The 12,499-nt window shown below is 59.9% G+C and overlaps 1 protein-coding gene across 2 annotated transcripts in view; it reads left to right on the top strand.

Moving 5' to 3' along the window:
* Positions 1-12,499, top strand: part of BSN (bassoon presynaptic cytomatrix protein) — a 44,367-nt gene that overhangs the window by 10,184 nt on the left and 21,684 nt on the right. For both annotated transcript variants that reach the window (XM_016149942.2, XM_036219765.1), the window contains one exon: positions 6,399-7,280. In XM_016149942.2, coding sequence (XP_016005428.2) covers positions 6,429-7,280 — 852 coding nt within the window. In that variant the 5' untranslated portion in view covers positions 6,399-6,428. The remainder of the gene's footprint in view (positions 1-6,398; positions 7,281-12,499) is intronic.

Below are 12,499 nucleotides of genomic sequence, written 5' to 3' on the forward strand. Positions count from 1 at the left end.
CGAGTGGCGTCTCGTAGGCTGACGAATCTAAGACCCTGGCGTGCAGCCGACAGGTAGGGGCTGGAGACCTTTGAGAGTCACGAGCATGTATCGACATCAGTATGGTTCCCACTAAGCACTGAAGCACTCATTGTCAATTAGAGGTCAGTATTTGTTTAAGGTTCTTTTTCAGGTAAAATTTACACGGAATGAAATATACAAAGCTTAAGTGTACCATTCAGTGAGCTTTGACAAATGCGTGCGTCCGTGCCACCCAAACCCCTCTATCAAGATGAAGAACGTGCCCATCACTGCACAAGTCCCTTCGGGCCCTGTCCAGCCCTTCCTTGCCCCTCTGCCCGAGACAGCTGCTGCTCTGATTTTTATCCACCATATGCAAGTTTCGTCTATGCCAGAGCTGCATATAGATGGATCCTACAGAGTGTACTCTTCTGTAAAGGCTTCTTTCACTCAGCACAGTGTTTTCTGAGGTCCGTCCACATGGACCACCCTCGAGAAGCCTGGCTGAGAAGGAGCAGAGAGCACAGGCAGTAACTAGGGAGGCTCTGCAGACAGGAGAGGGTTTCTGAGAAGCGGGAGATGATGCACTGTCCGGGTTCCGAGAGGAAAGGGGTGCCAAGGGACATGGGAAATGGGGCGCGGGCCTCGAAGAGGCAGGCCTCAATCTCGAGTTGTCGTGTGGCTCCTCTTGAAGACATTGGAAACAGGGCCACCATGTGGGCCAGAAAGCAGGGGAGGGGGCAGGAGAAATTGAACCAGCCATTGTGAAGAAAAGCTTCCTGGAGAGATGGGGTGAGTTAACCTGGCAGGGCCCAGGAAGGTTAGGACTTATTTCATTTATGGTGGAGCTCATTTGCCTGGTGCCCATTCGGCTGCTCGGGTGAGGGCCTGGAGCAAAAAGCTAAGCAGTTGGGTCTAGTTCTGAAGCAGACGCAGGTTGAAAGACCGTAGACATTTAGCAGGGCGACTGGAATGACATCAGATTCAGCAGGAAAGGAAGATGCGTGAAGGCCAAGGGCCCACGGACGAACAGGAAGCAGAGGCTCAGCTGGGAGGGCTCCCTGAGGCCCCAGGGCTACTAGTGGGGAGGCCTGGGAAGTGACCCAGACAGCTGGAGGAGGACAGGGGCAGCGCGATTTGGGAGGAGATGCGGTTCGCAGGTGAGGTTGAGGGATAGAGGTGTTGGGTGGGGAGAAGGGCGGGGAAGCCAAGGCTGAGCCTCAAAGACCCCCGGGGTTCCAAAGTGGAGCTGAGGCGGTGCCGAAGTCCAGGGAGGAGCATGTGGGAGGGGAGCAGGGGAGTGGGCTTTGTCACAAAGGAGAGGTTTTACAGGGCATGGTGGATGGGCCTGGAGGGAGGGGAGACCAGGGCAGAGTAGGGGAGTCGAGGGAGATCAGGCGGTGGAGGTAGATGTGCCTAGACATCAGAAAGGGAGCGGACCCTCCTCTCCATGGAGCGCCAGGCCCGTGAGGCCTTCCAGCCTCTACTCCCCGAACTCCGGCCTTAGGTGCTAGGCAGGTTCCTAGAGCCTCCCAGGGAGACTGGCACAGGCCTCCCCTGTGGGCCAGCCCTGGCCGATCTGGCTATGGATCAGTGTGCCATGCACTATAGGACCCTGTGGTGCCCGCTCCGAAAACTGGGGCCAGCCAGCTGACAGGTGAAGCAGAGAATGGGCGCATTTGAGCCAGCCGGATGCTGAATGAGCAGGTGCTGTGTCCAACGCCGTGGGCCAGCCCTGGCTCCCTCCTCCAGCCCACCTTGTCCATGGGCCACAGTGGGATGTGTACCTCAGTCAAGGCCTGGCTAGTGACTCACAGCCCTGAAGGGCATGGAGTCACACTGGCTGGTAGAGCCCCGCAGGAACCTCTGGACTTGGCACCAGCAGGGAGGGCTCATTATAAGCTATTTCTGTGACGTTTCAACTTGTACGAAAGTGGAAAAAAGCATGAATGCAGGACCAGGCGTGATGTCAGTGCAGAGCGATCCGGCTCACTGAATGCCCGCCCTCCAGGGAGGGCTGGGCCTCGGAGGCAAGCTGCTGCTCTCCGCAGGAAGGCAGGCCGGGTGACATCTGCACCCCCCTTCCTTGTTGGTGGGGAGGCGGGAGGGGAGGGTGGAGAGAGAACCTGAGCCTGAGCCTGCTGAGGGCCACGGAGCTTCCTGGCAGCCATGGAGGTGGCAGTGAGGCAGGTCCCCTGGGCAGGAGCAGGTCCCCTGGGTAGCATCCTTTGGGGCCAGACGTGGCAAGCACAGCTGGACCCTAAATCCAAGGCTGGGGCTGAAATACAGTGGCCAGGCCACAGTGTCACCGGTATCCCTGTGGGAAAAATGTCGAAGCCCCTTCTAAGAACCGTCCCCACTCCCCTTCCGGCCAGTGGAGGCAGCAGCAGGGCGCGGCCATGCAGATAGGTCCCAGCTGGCGGCAGGTTTCACGTGGTCCGCAGAGTCCGCAGGCCTCTGGCGGGCGGTTCCACTTTCGCTGCCCTTCGGCACGTCGATCAGTCCAAGTCATGGAGCAGCTGAGAACGGCTCTTCCAGGGGAGAGAAAGTCCCTTCGGAGCCACAGAGCCCCCAGGGCCCTGCCTTTGTGAATCTCTGGCAGGCTCCCCTGGATGGCGCCCTAGGGGAAGCCACTTTCCTGTAGCTTCCGCTTCCCCTGCCCTAAACCCCTCCTGGCCTGCACACCGCCCTGCCTTCCCATCCCTACTGCCGCCCGGCCTCTGCTGGGCTGAGCTGCACGGGCATCCACGGAGGCCCCCGCCAGCCCTCTGACATGGCAGGATGGCTTCTTTTCTGTCAAGAAGGGTCACCTTGACAAAAGCTGGTATCTGGCAGAGCCATCTGCCTCGTGGTGGCCCTGGAAAGTCCCCTTAGCTCCACCACTAGCTTTTAGGACATGGGGTCTGTGGCTGGTGGCCTGCCCATCTCCTGGCCATGTGCCAGGTCAAGTTCATGGACAGCAAGGCCATTTCCTCTCATTATGGTGGGCAGCTGGCTTGGAAGGTGCCAAGGAGCTACAGTCATTGTGTATTTTTGAGGAAGATTCTCGCTGCTACTGGTCCCAGGGCCAGGGGAGTCTGCCCCAGGCCTGGCCAGGCAGACCCAGCCTAGGTGGGCAGGTGGGCTGGGGGTGTACAGCCACCTCTCACTGGCCAGTGGACAGCATGCATCCCCCTAACACAGGAGTTGGGGCCTCAGAATAGGGAGGAAGAGGCTGAGGATGAGCCCAACCTGGCAAGCTCCTGGCAATCCATGGGGGAGGCAGAATGGGAAGCCTTGCTGGGTTCAGAGAGCTCCTCCGGCCAGTGTCCTCCTTGGGAGGACTTGCACGCTGGGCCTCTCCGCCTGGGCCTGGGCTTGAGCCTGGGAGGGGCTGGGAGAGGGTGCGGTCAAGGCTCCTTGCTGTCTGGAAGAGGCTGGATAGAAATAGCTGCACCCATCTGGGCGATGAGTCACTGAGGGGCATTTCAGCCTTTTCTGGGAGAGGTTCTATTTTAGGTGAGACGCCTGTTGACAGCCCGGGTGACGGGGGCTGGTTAAGGGAAGGTCTGGTGGTGAGTGCAGGAGTTTTAGCACGTGCCCTACCTTGTTCGACCCTGTCCAGAACCCAAGGGAGGGTCACCCTGAAGTCCCAGGATAAGAATCCTTACCTACCAGATCTGTCTTCTCAGTAAGGCTTACCTCACAGCATGCTGCAGCCCGCAGGCGCACGACAGAGAAGGTCTCGGGTGTGGGCTGGGCACCCACCACGGGCACTGAGTTTGGGCTGCTGCCCTTGACTAGAGGATGGGCCTCCCCTGCGGAGGGTGGCCCCCTCCCAGGATGCCTCTGAGAGCAGAGGCAGCTGGCCCAGGAACTCTCACTTTGGTAGGAACAAGCCTCTTCTCCCCACAAGAATGTCCTGTCTAAAGGGGTCTTTGGACTGAGTCCCGGGTTTCCTCTGTGGCTTTCTCTGTCCCAATGTAGACAAAGCTGCCTGGGGTCTTAAGAAACCTCTGGTGGAGTTAACAGTTCCCAGCTGGGGGCGGTGTCACACCCCAGTGCTTTGACATCACTGTTCTTGGGTTTCTAGGGCTGGGCTTGGTCCTTGAGGGCTCTGCCAGTGTTTTGCAGGGGCGACTTCTGGAGCCATGACTTGACCTGCGTGAGGCTGATTAGCCTCCGGAAGAAGCAGGAATGCAGAAGGCTCCAGGCTCCAGATCACAAGCTCTGCAGGGCTGTCGGGGCCCTAGCTGGGTAACCACAGAGCATGTCGCCAAATCCTATCAGACCCTGGCTTTCTCTACTGTGAAGACAAAACGAGAGATTGCCCGTGAACATGCCCTGTGCGGCGCAGGGCCCCAGGGGCGCTCGCCAAAGCGCGGTTTCTCCGCCTCGTCTGGCGCTGCTCTAGGGCAGCCAGGCAGGACGGCTGAGCAGGCTACCCAGCTGGCGAGTCAGCTGCAGCCCAGCAGCCACACGGTCCTGGGGCCTCAAGGCAGAGAGCGTGCCTAGAGGCACCCGAGGGTGGAGAGAAGGGGCTTTCTGTCCCAGGGATCAGACTGGACCTACAGCCTGGATCAGGCGTGGCCCCCACCCAGCTATGGTTGAGGAGGAGGAAGGAGCCTCCCCACTGAGGCACTGAGCCTCCGATCTCATGGCTGAGGCCTTGTCGGGGCTGCGCCCCCATGAATGGGTCGTCAGGATTAATCCCGCAGGCAGGCCTGTCCGCAAGAGCACTGCTCTGTGCCACTCACAGCCCAGTGCTGACAGTACCTCACCGAGCGCTCATAGGGGGACAGGAGACAGCCAAGGAAACGAATTCGTAGATAACTTTACGGAAGAATTAGTCCTGTGAAGAAAATAAGCTGGATGAATAGCTACAAGGTGCCCGGGAGGTATTTTAGATCGCGGGAAGATTCTGGTAGGGAAGTGGCACTTGATCTGAGACCCACACAACCAGCTGCGCTGGGGGCAGAGGCCATCGTGAGCGCGAAGGCCCTGGTCCAGAAGTGAGCTCAGAGCACCACTTGGCGGAACAGGAGGCCCAGCCCGTCTGGGGAGACAGCTCAAGAGAGATGGCAGGAAAGAAGGCCAGAGATGGGGATCGGCTGGGGCGGATCCGGGGACCTCAGGGGCCATGGTAAAGAGTGCCCGTGGGAAGCATGGCAGGAACCCACTAGAGGGTTTTGAGCCTATCGGCGATGTGCTCTGATTTATATGTGGATTTTTGGAGGGAAAAAAAATATTATTAGCTCCTGTAACTTGAAATCCAAAGGTAGACTCAAGGGTTAGCGGAATCCTGAGGATTAAATGAAGTCTCTCTGTCTCGGCTCCACCTCTGACTGTCGGCTTCATTCTTAGTTACCTCTCCACGTGTTGGGAAGAAAGGCCACTAACCTTCCACAGCAGCATCCTTCTGCGTGGTAATCCAAAAGGAAGAAAACCCTCTCTCCTATTGTTCATTTATCATGTGCCAGGGACAACAGGGACTGGCTCAGACTGGCCCTGTCGGCAAGGTCACATGCCCACCCCTGCACCACTCGTTAAACCACCGATTGGCCCAACTCGAGTCACCAGCCCTTCTACTCAGGGAGGGGTTAATGACAGAAAAAACTACATGTCTGTCGCTCGAATAGCAACACGCGTCTCGTTTGGTCTGGAGGCACGAGCTATCCCATTTTCTTCAAAAACTTGTCTTCCTTAAGGAGTAAAAGGGCTTATTTCATTCCACTGACATTATCATTTACATTTGCTCGCAAGATTTTTCACCTCTCGTCCCCTCAGCGAGACTCCGTGCTCCTCTAGGACAGGAATCCGTGTCTTTTTATTTTCTGCGCCCTCCTCTCCCACCCTCTTCAGGAATTTATTCTTTCTGCAAGTTTTTGCTGAATACCTGTTGACTAGGCACTGCTGGCTTGCCTTCCCTCCTCATTTACATTTTAAAAAGTCCCTCTGTGTGGTAACAGCCTGAAGGGAACAGTTTGGGAAGGAGAGTGACCAGCTGGAGGCTACTGGGGTCATCCAACCAGGAGGAAAGTGGCGTGGATGGTGAGATGGGGCGTGGGGCGTGGGGTGGAATGATGTACACCAACCTAAGGTACAGCCGGTGGGCAGCGGGGGAACTCCGAGCAGGGCGTCCGGCAGGCAGTGGGTGGGTTGGTGCTTGCCGGGTGGGGTGGGGAGTGTGTGTGATTGCCTCTTCTGCTCCGCTCCACCGGCCCGGCAGCTCCTAGCGGGCAGGGCGGTGCCATCTGCCCTGTCAGCCCTACCCCCTGGCAGCCCGGGAACAGCTGAGCAGAGCTGGGTGCTCCTGCCTGTGCTTGGAGCTAGCCCTGGCTGCTGTGGGGCCTGCAATGACCTGGGCCACGGCACCACCGGTCCTGGTCACCATGCTGACCGTGATGCTTCCTCCTCAGGTGAAGGAGTGGCTCTGTCTGAACTGCCAGATGCAGAGGGCTCTGGGCATGGACATGACCACTGCGCCTCGCTCCAAGAGCCAGCAGCAGCTGCACTCCCCAGCCCTGTCTCCTGTCCACTCCCCAGCCAAACAGCCCCTGGGGAAGCCGGAGCAAGAGCGATCTCGGGGCCCAGGGGGACCACAGCCCCGCCCCCTCCAGGCCGAGACGACAGCCAGAGCCACCTCAGTGCCGGGGCCTGCTCAAGCGGCTGCCCCTCCAGAGGTGGGGAGGGTGTCTCCTCAGCCCCCTCACCCCGTCAAGCCTTCCACAGCGGAGCCCAGGCCACTTGGAGGAGAGACCCTGGCCAAAAGTGCCACCGCAGTGCCCTCTGGGCCTGGTGCTGCTGAGCAGACCCAGGAGGGCCTCACTGGGAAGCTCTTTGGCCTTGGTGCATCGCTGCTGACCCAGGCAAGTACCCTCATGTCTGTGCAGCCTGAGGCCGACCCCCAGGGCCAGCCTGCCCCCACCAAGGGCCCGCCCAAGATCGTCTTCAGTGATGCCAGCAAGGAGGCTGGCCCAAGAACCCCAGGCTCAGGGCCTGGGCCAGCACTTGGAGCCAAAACTGAGCTTGCAGCTAGAACAGGTCCTGGATCTGGGCCTGGAGCCCCAGTGAGAACTGGGGGAACAACCAGTCCAAAGCATGGCAGAGCAGAACACCAGGCAGTGGCCAAGGCTACTGCCAAGCCAAAGACCATGCCGAAGGAAAGGGCCACCTGCCCACTGTGCCAAGCCGAGCTCAACGTGGGCAGCAAGGGCCCAGCCAACTACAACACCTGCACCACCTGCAAGCTCCAGGTGTGCAACCTCTGTGGCTTCAACCCGACACCCCACCTGGTGGAGGTAAGAGAGCTAGACCAAGCATGTTGCTCTGGGCCTTGGTGAGGGGCCAAGGCCTGGGTCATGGGGTCAGGGGGAGCATGGGAACCGGAAAGCTGTGGAGAGCCGGGTCTGCATTAGTCACAGGCCCATACACCGCTGGTGCTGCAGAGGGCTGTGCTTCTTCTCCCGTCCCGGCCCCAGGCCCCTGCTTCCACCCAGAGAACTAACAGGTGCGTTGATAAGGTAATGGTACCCTCTGCCTCTGAGGAGCTGACTAGTCCCCTGAGGCTGGTCCCAGAGGTAGCCAGGCTCCGGAGGCCCTGAACTGACTTCCCCATTCCCAGCTATCGTGGGCATGGCCCTGATGAGAGATACCCACCTCCTCTACTCAGGCAGGAAGAACTCGAGGTCCCACCACGCCTTCAGTCTGTGACCCTCACAGGGAGTTAAAGGGCTGTTAGAGGATTGTGCCCCTGTGCCCAAGGCAGGGCAGAAGGCTTTCTCACAGTGGGGCAGGCCATGTCCTGCCGGCCAGGCTGTAGCCCGGCCAGGTGCTGTCCACCCTCCATGCCTTTCCGAGGTCATTGGTGTCGGAGTGTCAAGTCTACGTCAAAGCCACACCTTCAATCTGCATGTTCCCCCTGGCTGGGACTGGCTCCCTCAGCACCCAGGGTGCTTGCCTGCAATACTCTTTTTTGCACAGGAAAGTTTGAGGGTGCTGGGGTCGGGCCTTGCCCCTGCGGTCCCTGCTCCAAGGAAGAGTGGGGCACTGTGCGGAGCTTGGTGGGAGGGAGCAGGGGGCCCAGTGTTCTCTCGAAGCAGAGCCCAGGTGCCCCGGTATCTGGCGAAGCCGGAGCCTGCTTCTGACGCTCCCCTCACTCACTCTGCCCGGCTCAGGGCCACCCGTGTGAACCCTACCTTGGACATTCCTGGGCGTGTCCCCTTCTGTGGCATGCCCTTGGGGTCTATGGTTGGCTTATCTTGGCGAGCGGGTGTGTCCCCGCTGTGTTATGTCAGGAGATGGTCAAGCCAAGGCCCCGCCCGCACACAGTCAGCCACCGGAGCCCGTGGGGCTCCTGGACTGAGCCAGGCATGGCAGATGGCAGGGCACAGGGGTATGGAGCGGCGTGCAGACCACTGCTGGCCAGGATGGGCCCATAGAGGAGACCATGGTGTCGCCGTGGTCTGCGTGGCACCTTTTCTGACTCGTCTTGGCCAGGCCCTCGCGGGAGCTGCCGCACGATGGGGAAGACAGCTTGGCTGCGGCAGGCCATTCTTACCAACGCGCAGGAAGGGGCAGCGCTGGGCAAGGCAGGCGCCTCCTCATGTGACGCCCACGTGGTCCTCCAGGCCCCACACTGCCGCGTCCCCGGGCCCTAGGTCCAGTGGCTTCCTGGAGGATGGAGGACGGCTGGCCTCCCTGACCAGGGCGGGGAGGGTGCACCAAGGAGTCACCGCAGGGCCAGAGGAGTTCCAGTAGAGAGCCTGCAGGCAGCCTTACTGCCAGTGGGTGGGGCGCCCCGACGCCAAGGGACCGTGCGCCCCACTGGGCTGCTGAGCTGGCCCAGCTCAGAGAACCCTTATTCCCGAGAGACCTCCCGGCCTGCATTTCCTCATTTAGCAGGATATGCACAGAGGGGAGGGGTAAACTGTCGGTATCCAGGAGTGTGAATGTTCCTGGCAGCTCGTTCCAGCGGCCCCTGAGCCAGGCTAGGGGAGGGGCTGCTGATTCAGTCCAAACAGAAATGTCTCAGCCTCGTGCTGGCCCTGGATGAGTGTCTGGATTCTGATCTACACCTCTCGTTAGCTGCCGGGTTCTCGCCTTCCCGGACCCTGGAGCTTCTGCCTCTCCATGGCCAGCATAGCCCCCTGCTCCACTGCTACTTCCTCGGCCAGAACCTCCCTGGCCTCCACAGGATCTGCCGGGTTCCATGGGCCTGACGGCAAAGCTGCTGGGCATCCTGGTCCTAGCTCCTCCCGGCCCCGTGCCCTCTGCTTCCCTGCCTCCTGCGCCTGATGGCAGAGGGCAGCCTGGCTTCTCTTCCTCCTTTTTCCTCGTGGCTCTGCCTGTTAATGCGTCTATCCCTAGAGGGCCTATGGCTGCTCCCGGGGAAGGTGTGGATGGGCAGCCACGATGCCCACACCCGTGCTTCCCACCACGGAAACCAAAAACCGTGCTACCATCCACCGTCAGGGGTGCAGGCTGGCAGCCTGGGCTCTTCCTCAACTTTCCTCCTCCAGCCTCAGCATTCTCTCTGCAGACCAAGCCCTGCCGGCTCTTCTTCCCCGCTGTCACTAGAACCTGGCCTCTCCTCTCCGTCCTCATGGCCTCAGCCCTGGTCCAAGCCCTTATCCTTTTTCACCCAGACAGTGACCAAAACCTTCTCGTGGTTCCGACCACCTTGGGTCTTGCAAGATGCTGGTGGGGAGCGGCGGATGCTCACGCCCCCTCCCTTCCCTCCCACTGTTCTTCACTCAGCCCCTAAAGCAGACGATGGGCTGTCTTTGATCACCCATCAGCGAAGGGCCATTTGGCGTTCAGTGCTTCTCTGTGACCTACTTAGTGTGTTCCCAGTTAGAGGCTCCTGATTTCTCAACGGGGACCCCGGACACATGCTGCCTTGGGAATGAGTGGCGGGGCCAAGAGGTACTTCTCCAGGTCCGAGAGATAGGTCTGCCCCGGCTGTCTGTCCCGTACTTTGCCTGGCCCAACACACCCCCGCCAGCCTTGGGATGACTGTGCTGTCTGCACAGTGTGAGGGAGGGACGGACCAGGGGAGCCTCACTGCCAGCTCCCCGCCGGCCTCTCAGACCTGCTGCGGCTCCACCTGAGGCTGGAGCCAACTGTCTGGGCTGCCAGGTTGGGAATTTTCCTCAACATCGCTGAGCTGTGAAAATCTCTTTACCTTCTTTCTAGACAGGGAGTCCAGAGCACACAATGCAAGAGGCAGTAACACCAGATCCCTTTTCCCTTTGAAATTTCCTCTGAAAAAATTACCATAGTGCTATTTAGTGAGTCATTTCATAATTAAGAGTTGTTGATTCCAAATTTTTTACCTATTTATCTTTTTGAAGGATAATAATACCCTCTGGCTTAATTTTTAATTGGCTTTCAGTTCAAAATAGCGTTTGGGAAGAATTTAGTAGAATCGGAATGGTTACAGTAACACTGCCAGTTTCTTATCTTACTACAATTGCAAAATACAAGCCGTGCCCTTGAGAAGTTGGGCAAAGGGCCTGGCACCTGTGATATGTGAGGCAAGGCCTGAGGCGGGGGCATCAGGCAAGAGGCCGGCAGCTGCCTGTACTCCAGCCCTGCCTCAGGCCGCCTCTGGGGTGGTGACCTCAGGGAGCCCGGTCTCCTCCCACGTGGAACGGGGTGACAGTACTCCCGTTTAGGTTTCCGTGAGAACCAGGCGAGATGCCATACCTCGGAGACGTACACAAGGTCCAACACGCTGGCCGCCCTCGAGTCCGGAGATTGGCACCAGAGTGTCCGAAAAGGGAGTCTCTGCGCGGGGAAGAAAGCGTCCCCGCCAGCCCCCGACTGTCTGGGAACGAAGCAGCCCTGTGGCCAAAGCACGACCCTGGCCTCACGAGGCGTGCCCCGCAGGGGGGACATGGAGCTGCAGCGCGGGCAGCGCGGCCCAGCCGCAAAGACGCACGTCGGGGACGCCAGGAGGCAGAGGCCCAGAAAAGAGGCGCTTCAGCACGTCTAGGGGCAGGAAGGGGCAGGGTCACAGTCAGGAGAGGAACAGCAGCCCCCGTGGTCCAGTGTCCGAGTTTGGACCCTTTACCTCTGGGCACCCTTTGCTCTGGAATTTTCATCCACTGTCCCCTGGCCTGGCAGTGGGGCTGGGGGGTATGTTGGGCCAGGCAGCCGGACACAGGGTCTTGGTCAGGCTGGAGTCACTAACCAGACTGACATGTAGGCTGGCTCCACATTTAAAGAGGGTGTGGTCTGCTGGGTCATTTGGCCACAGTGTGGAGTGGGAGGTGACTTCCAGTGCAGCCTCGCTGGCCCATGAGGCAGAGTAGCCAGTGGTCCCCAAAGGCAGCAGTTTTCACCTGCCCGTGGGGTTCCCCACCAACTCTCTCAGACGACTCACTCCCCTTCCACACCCTGAGCTCCCCCAACTCCATCCAATGGTGTGTGTACCTGCACCTCTCTCTCACCTTTAGGTTCCGAGAGCCCTTGGGGGACTCCTACCCTCCTGCCCCCAGAAAGGAACTGGGCAGAGGGAAGCAAGGTGGATGTAGTCACCAGAGCTTCCCACTGTCCTTTCCCAGATCCCAAATCGTCCCCTGCCTACTTGCCAAAGGGGGACGGGCCAAGGGTGAGCAGGCAGCCGCTCCCCGAGGGCCGGGGCTGGTGTGGGTGACTGAGAGAGGGAGCATGCCAGCAAACGAATGCATGAGGGAGCACACACTGAGGGGGGAGAGCGAAGGAACGAATGAACGAACAAGAGAATGAATGCGCAGGGGCAGGACAAGGGCACTTTGGTGAGGGGCCGAGATGACGGCAGAGTGCACAAGGAAATTGGGGCCTGGGCAGCAGCCTGCCCGCCCCCGGGCACAGAGATTCCGCACGGCCTGCCTCCCACCCACCCTCATTCCCCAGAGGACTTCGGCCTGGGCCAGGTCTCCCAGGGCTCCACCCCTCCTGGCCCCAGTGCCACTACCCCCTGAGGGCTGGAGAAGGGCCTTCGGCAGCCAGGTCAGGTGTTTATTTTTAGCTCTCGCCTCACATGCCTCCTCCTGCCTGCCCTCTGTCTCTTCCTGCCGGCTAAAGCAGAGCCCGGAGCAAGAGGGCGACAGGGCAGCCCCTTGTGCTGCCCGGCCCCTCGTGAGGAAGCATGGGAAGGAGCAAGGCCCCAGGGGGAGGGGCAGGTGACCAGAGCTGCCAGGTTCTACTGAGGGCTGGGCCTCCAGGCTCAGGTAAGCGGGCTGCTGCCGGGGCTTGCTTCTCAGCCCTTGGCGTCACATCTGCCTCTTCTGTCCAGGCCATGCTTGCAAGGTGCCCTTGCTTCATTTAGTTAGGCTGTTGCTTCTGGGATGCAGTCCGCAGGCCAGAGGTGGGGGTCAGAGGTTTGCCAGACCACTAAGCCAGGGCAGATTATGTAACCTTGGAGCCTAACCGGGTGCGGCTGCACACAGGGCCCCATGGCAGAGTCAGGGCAGCGCTGCCTCGGGCCAGCCCTGCCCTGGGCCCTGACCCTAACCCCATCCTGCTGACCTTG

This window comes from Rousettus aegyptiacus, unplaced genomic scaffold (genome assembly GCF_014176215.1).
Source record: "Rousettus aegyptiacus isolate mRouAeg1 unplaced genomic scaffold, mRouAeg1.p scaffold_m13_p_4, whole genome shotgun sequence".
NCBI lineage: Eukaryota > Metazoa > Chordata > Mammalia > Chiroptera > Pteropodidae > Rousettus > Rousettus aegyptiacus.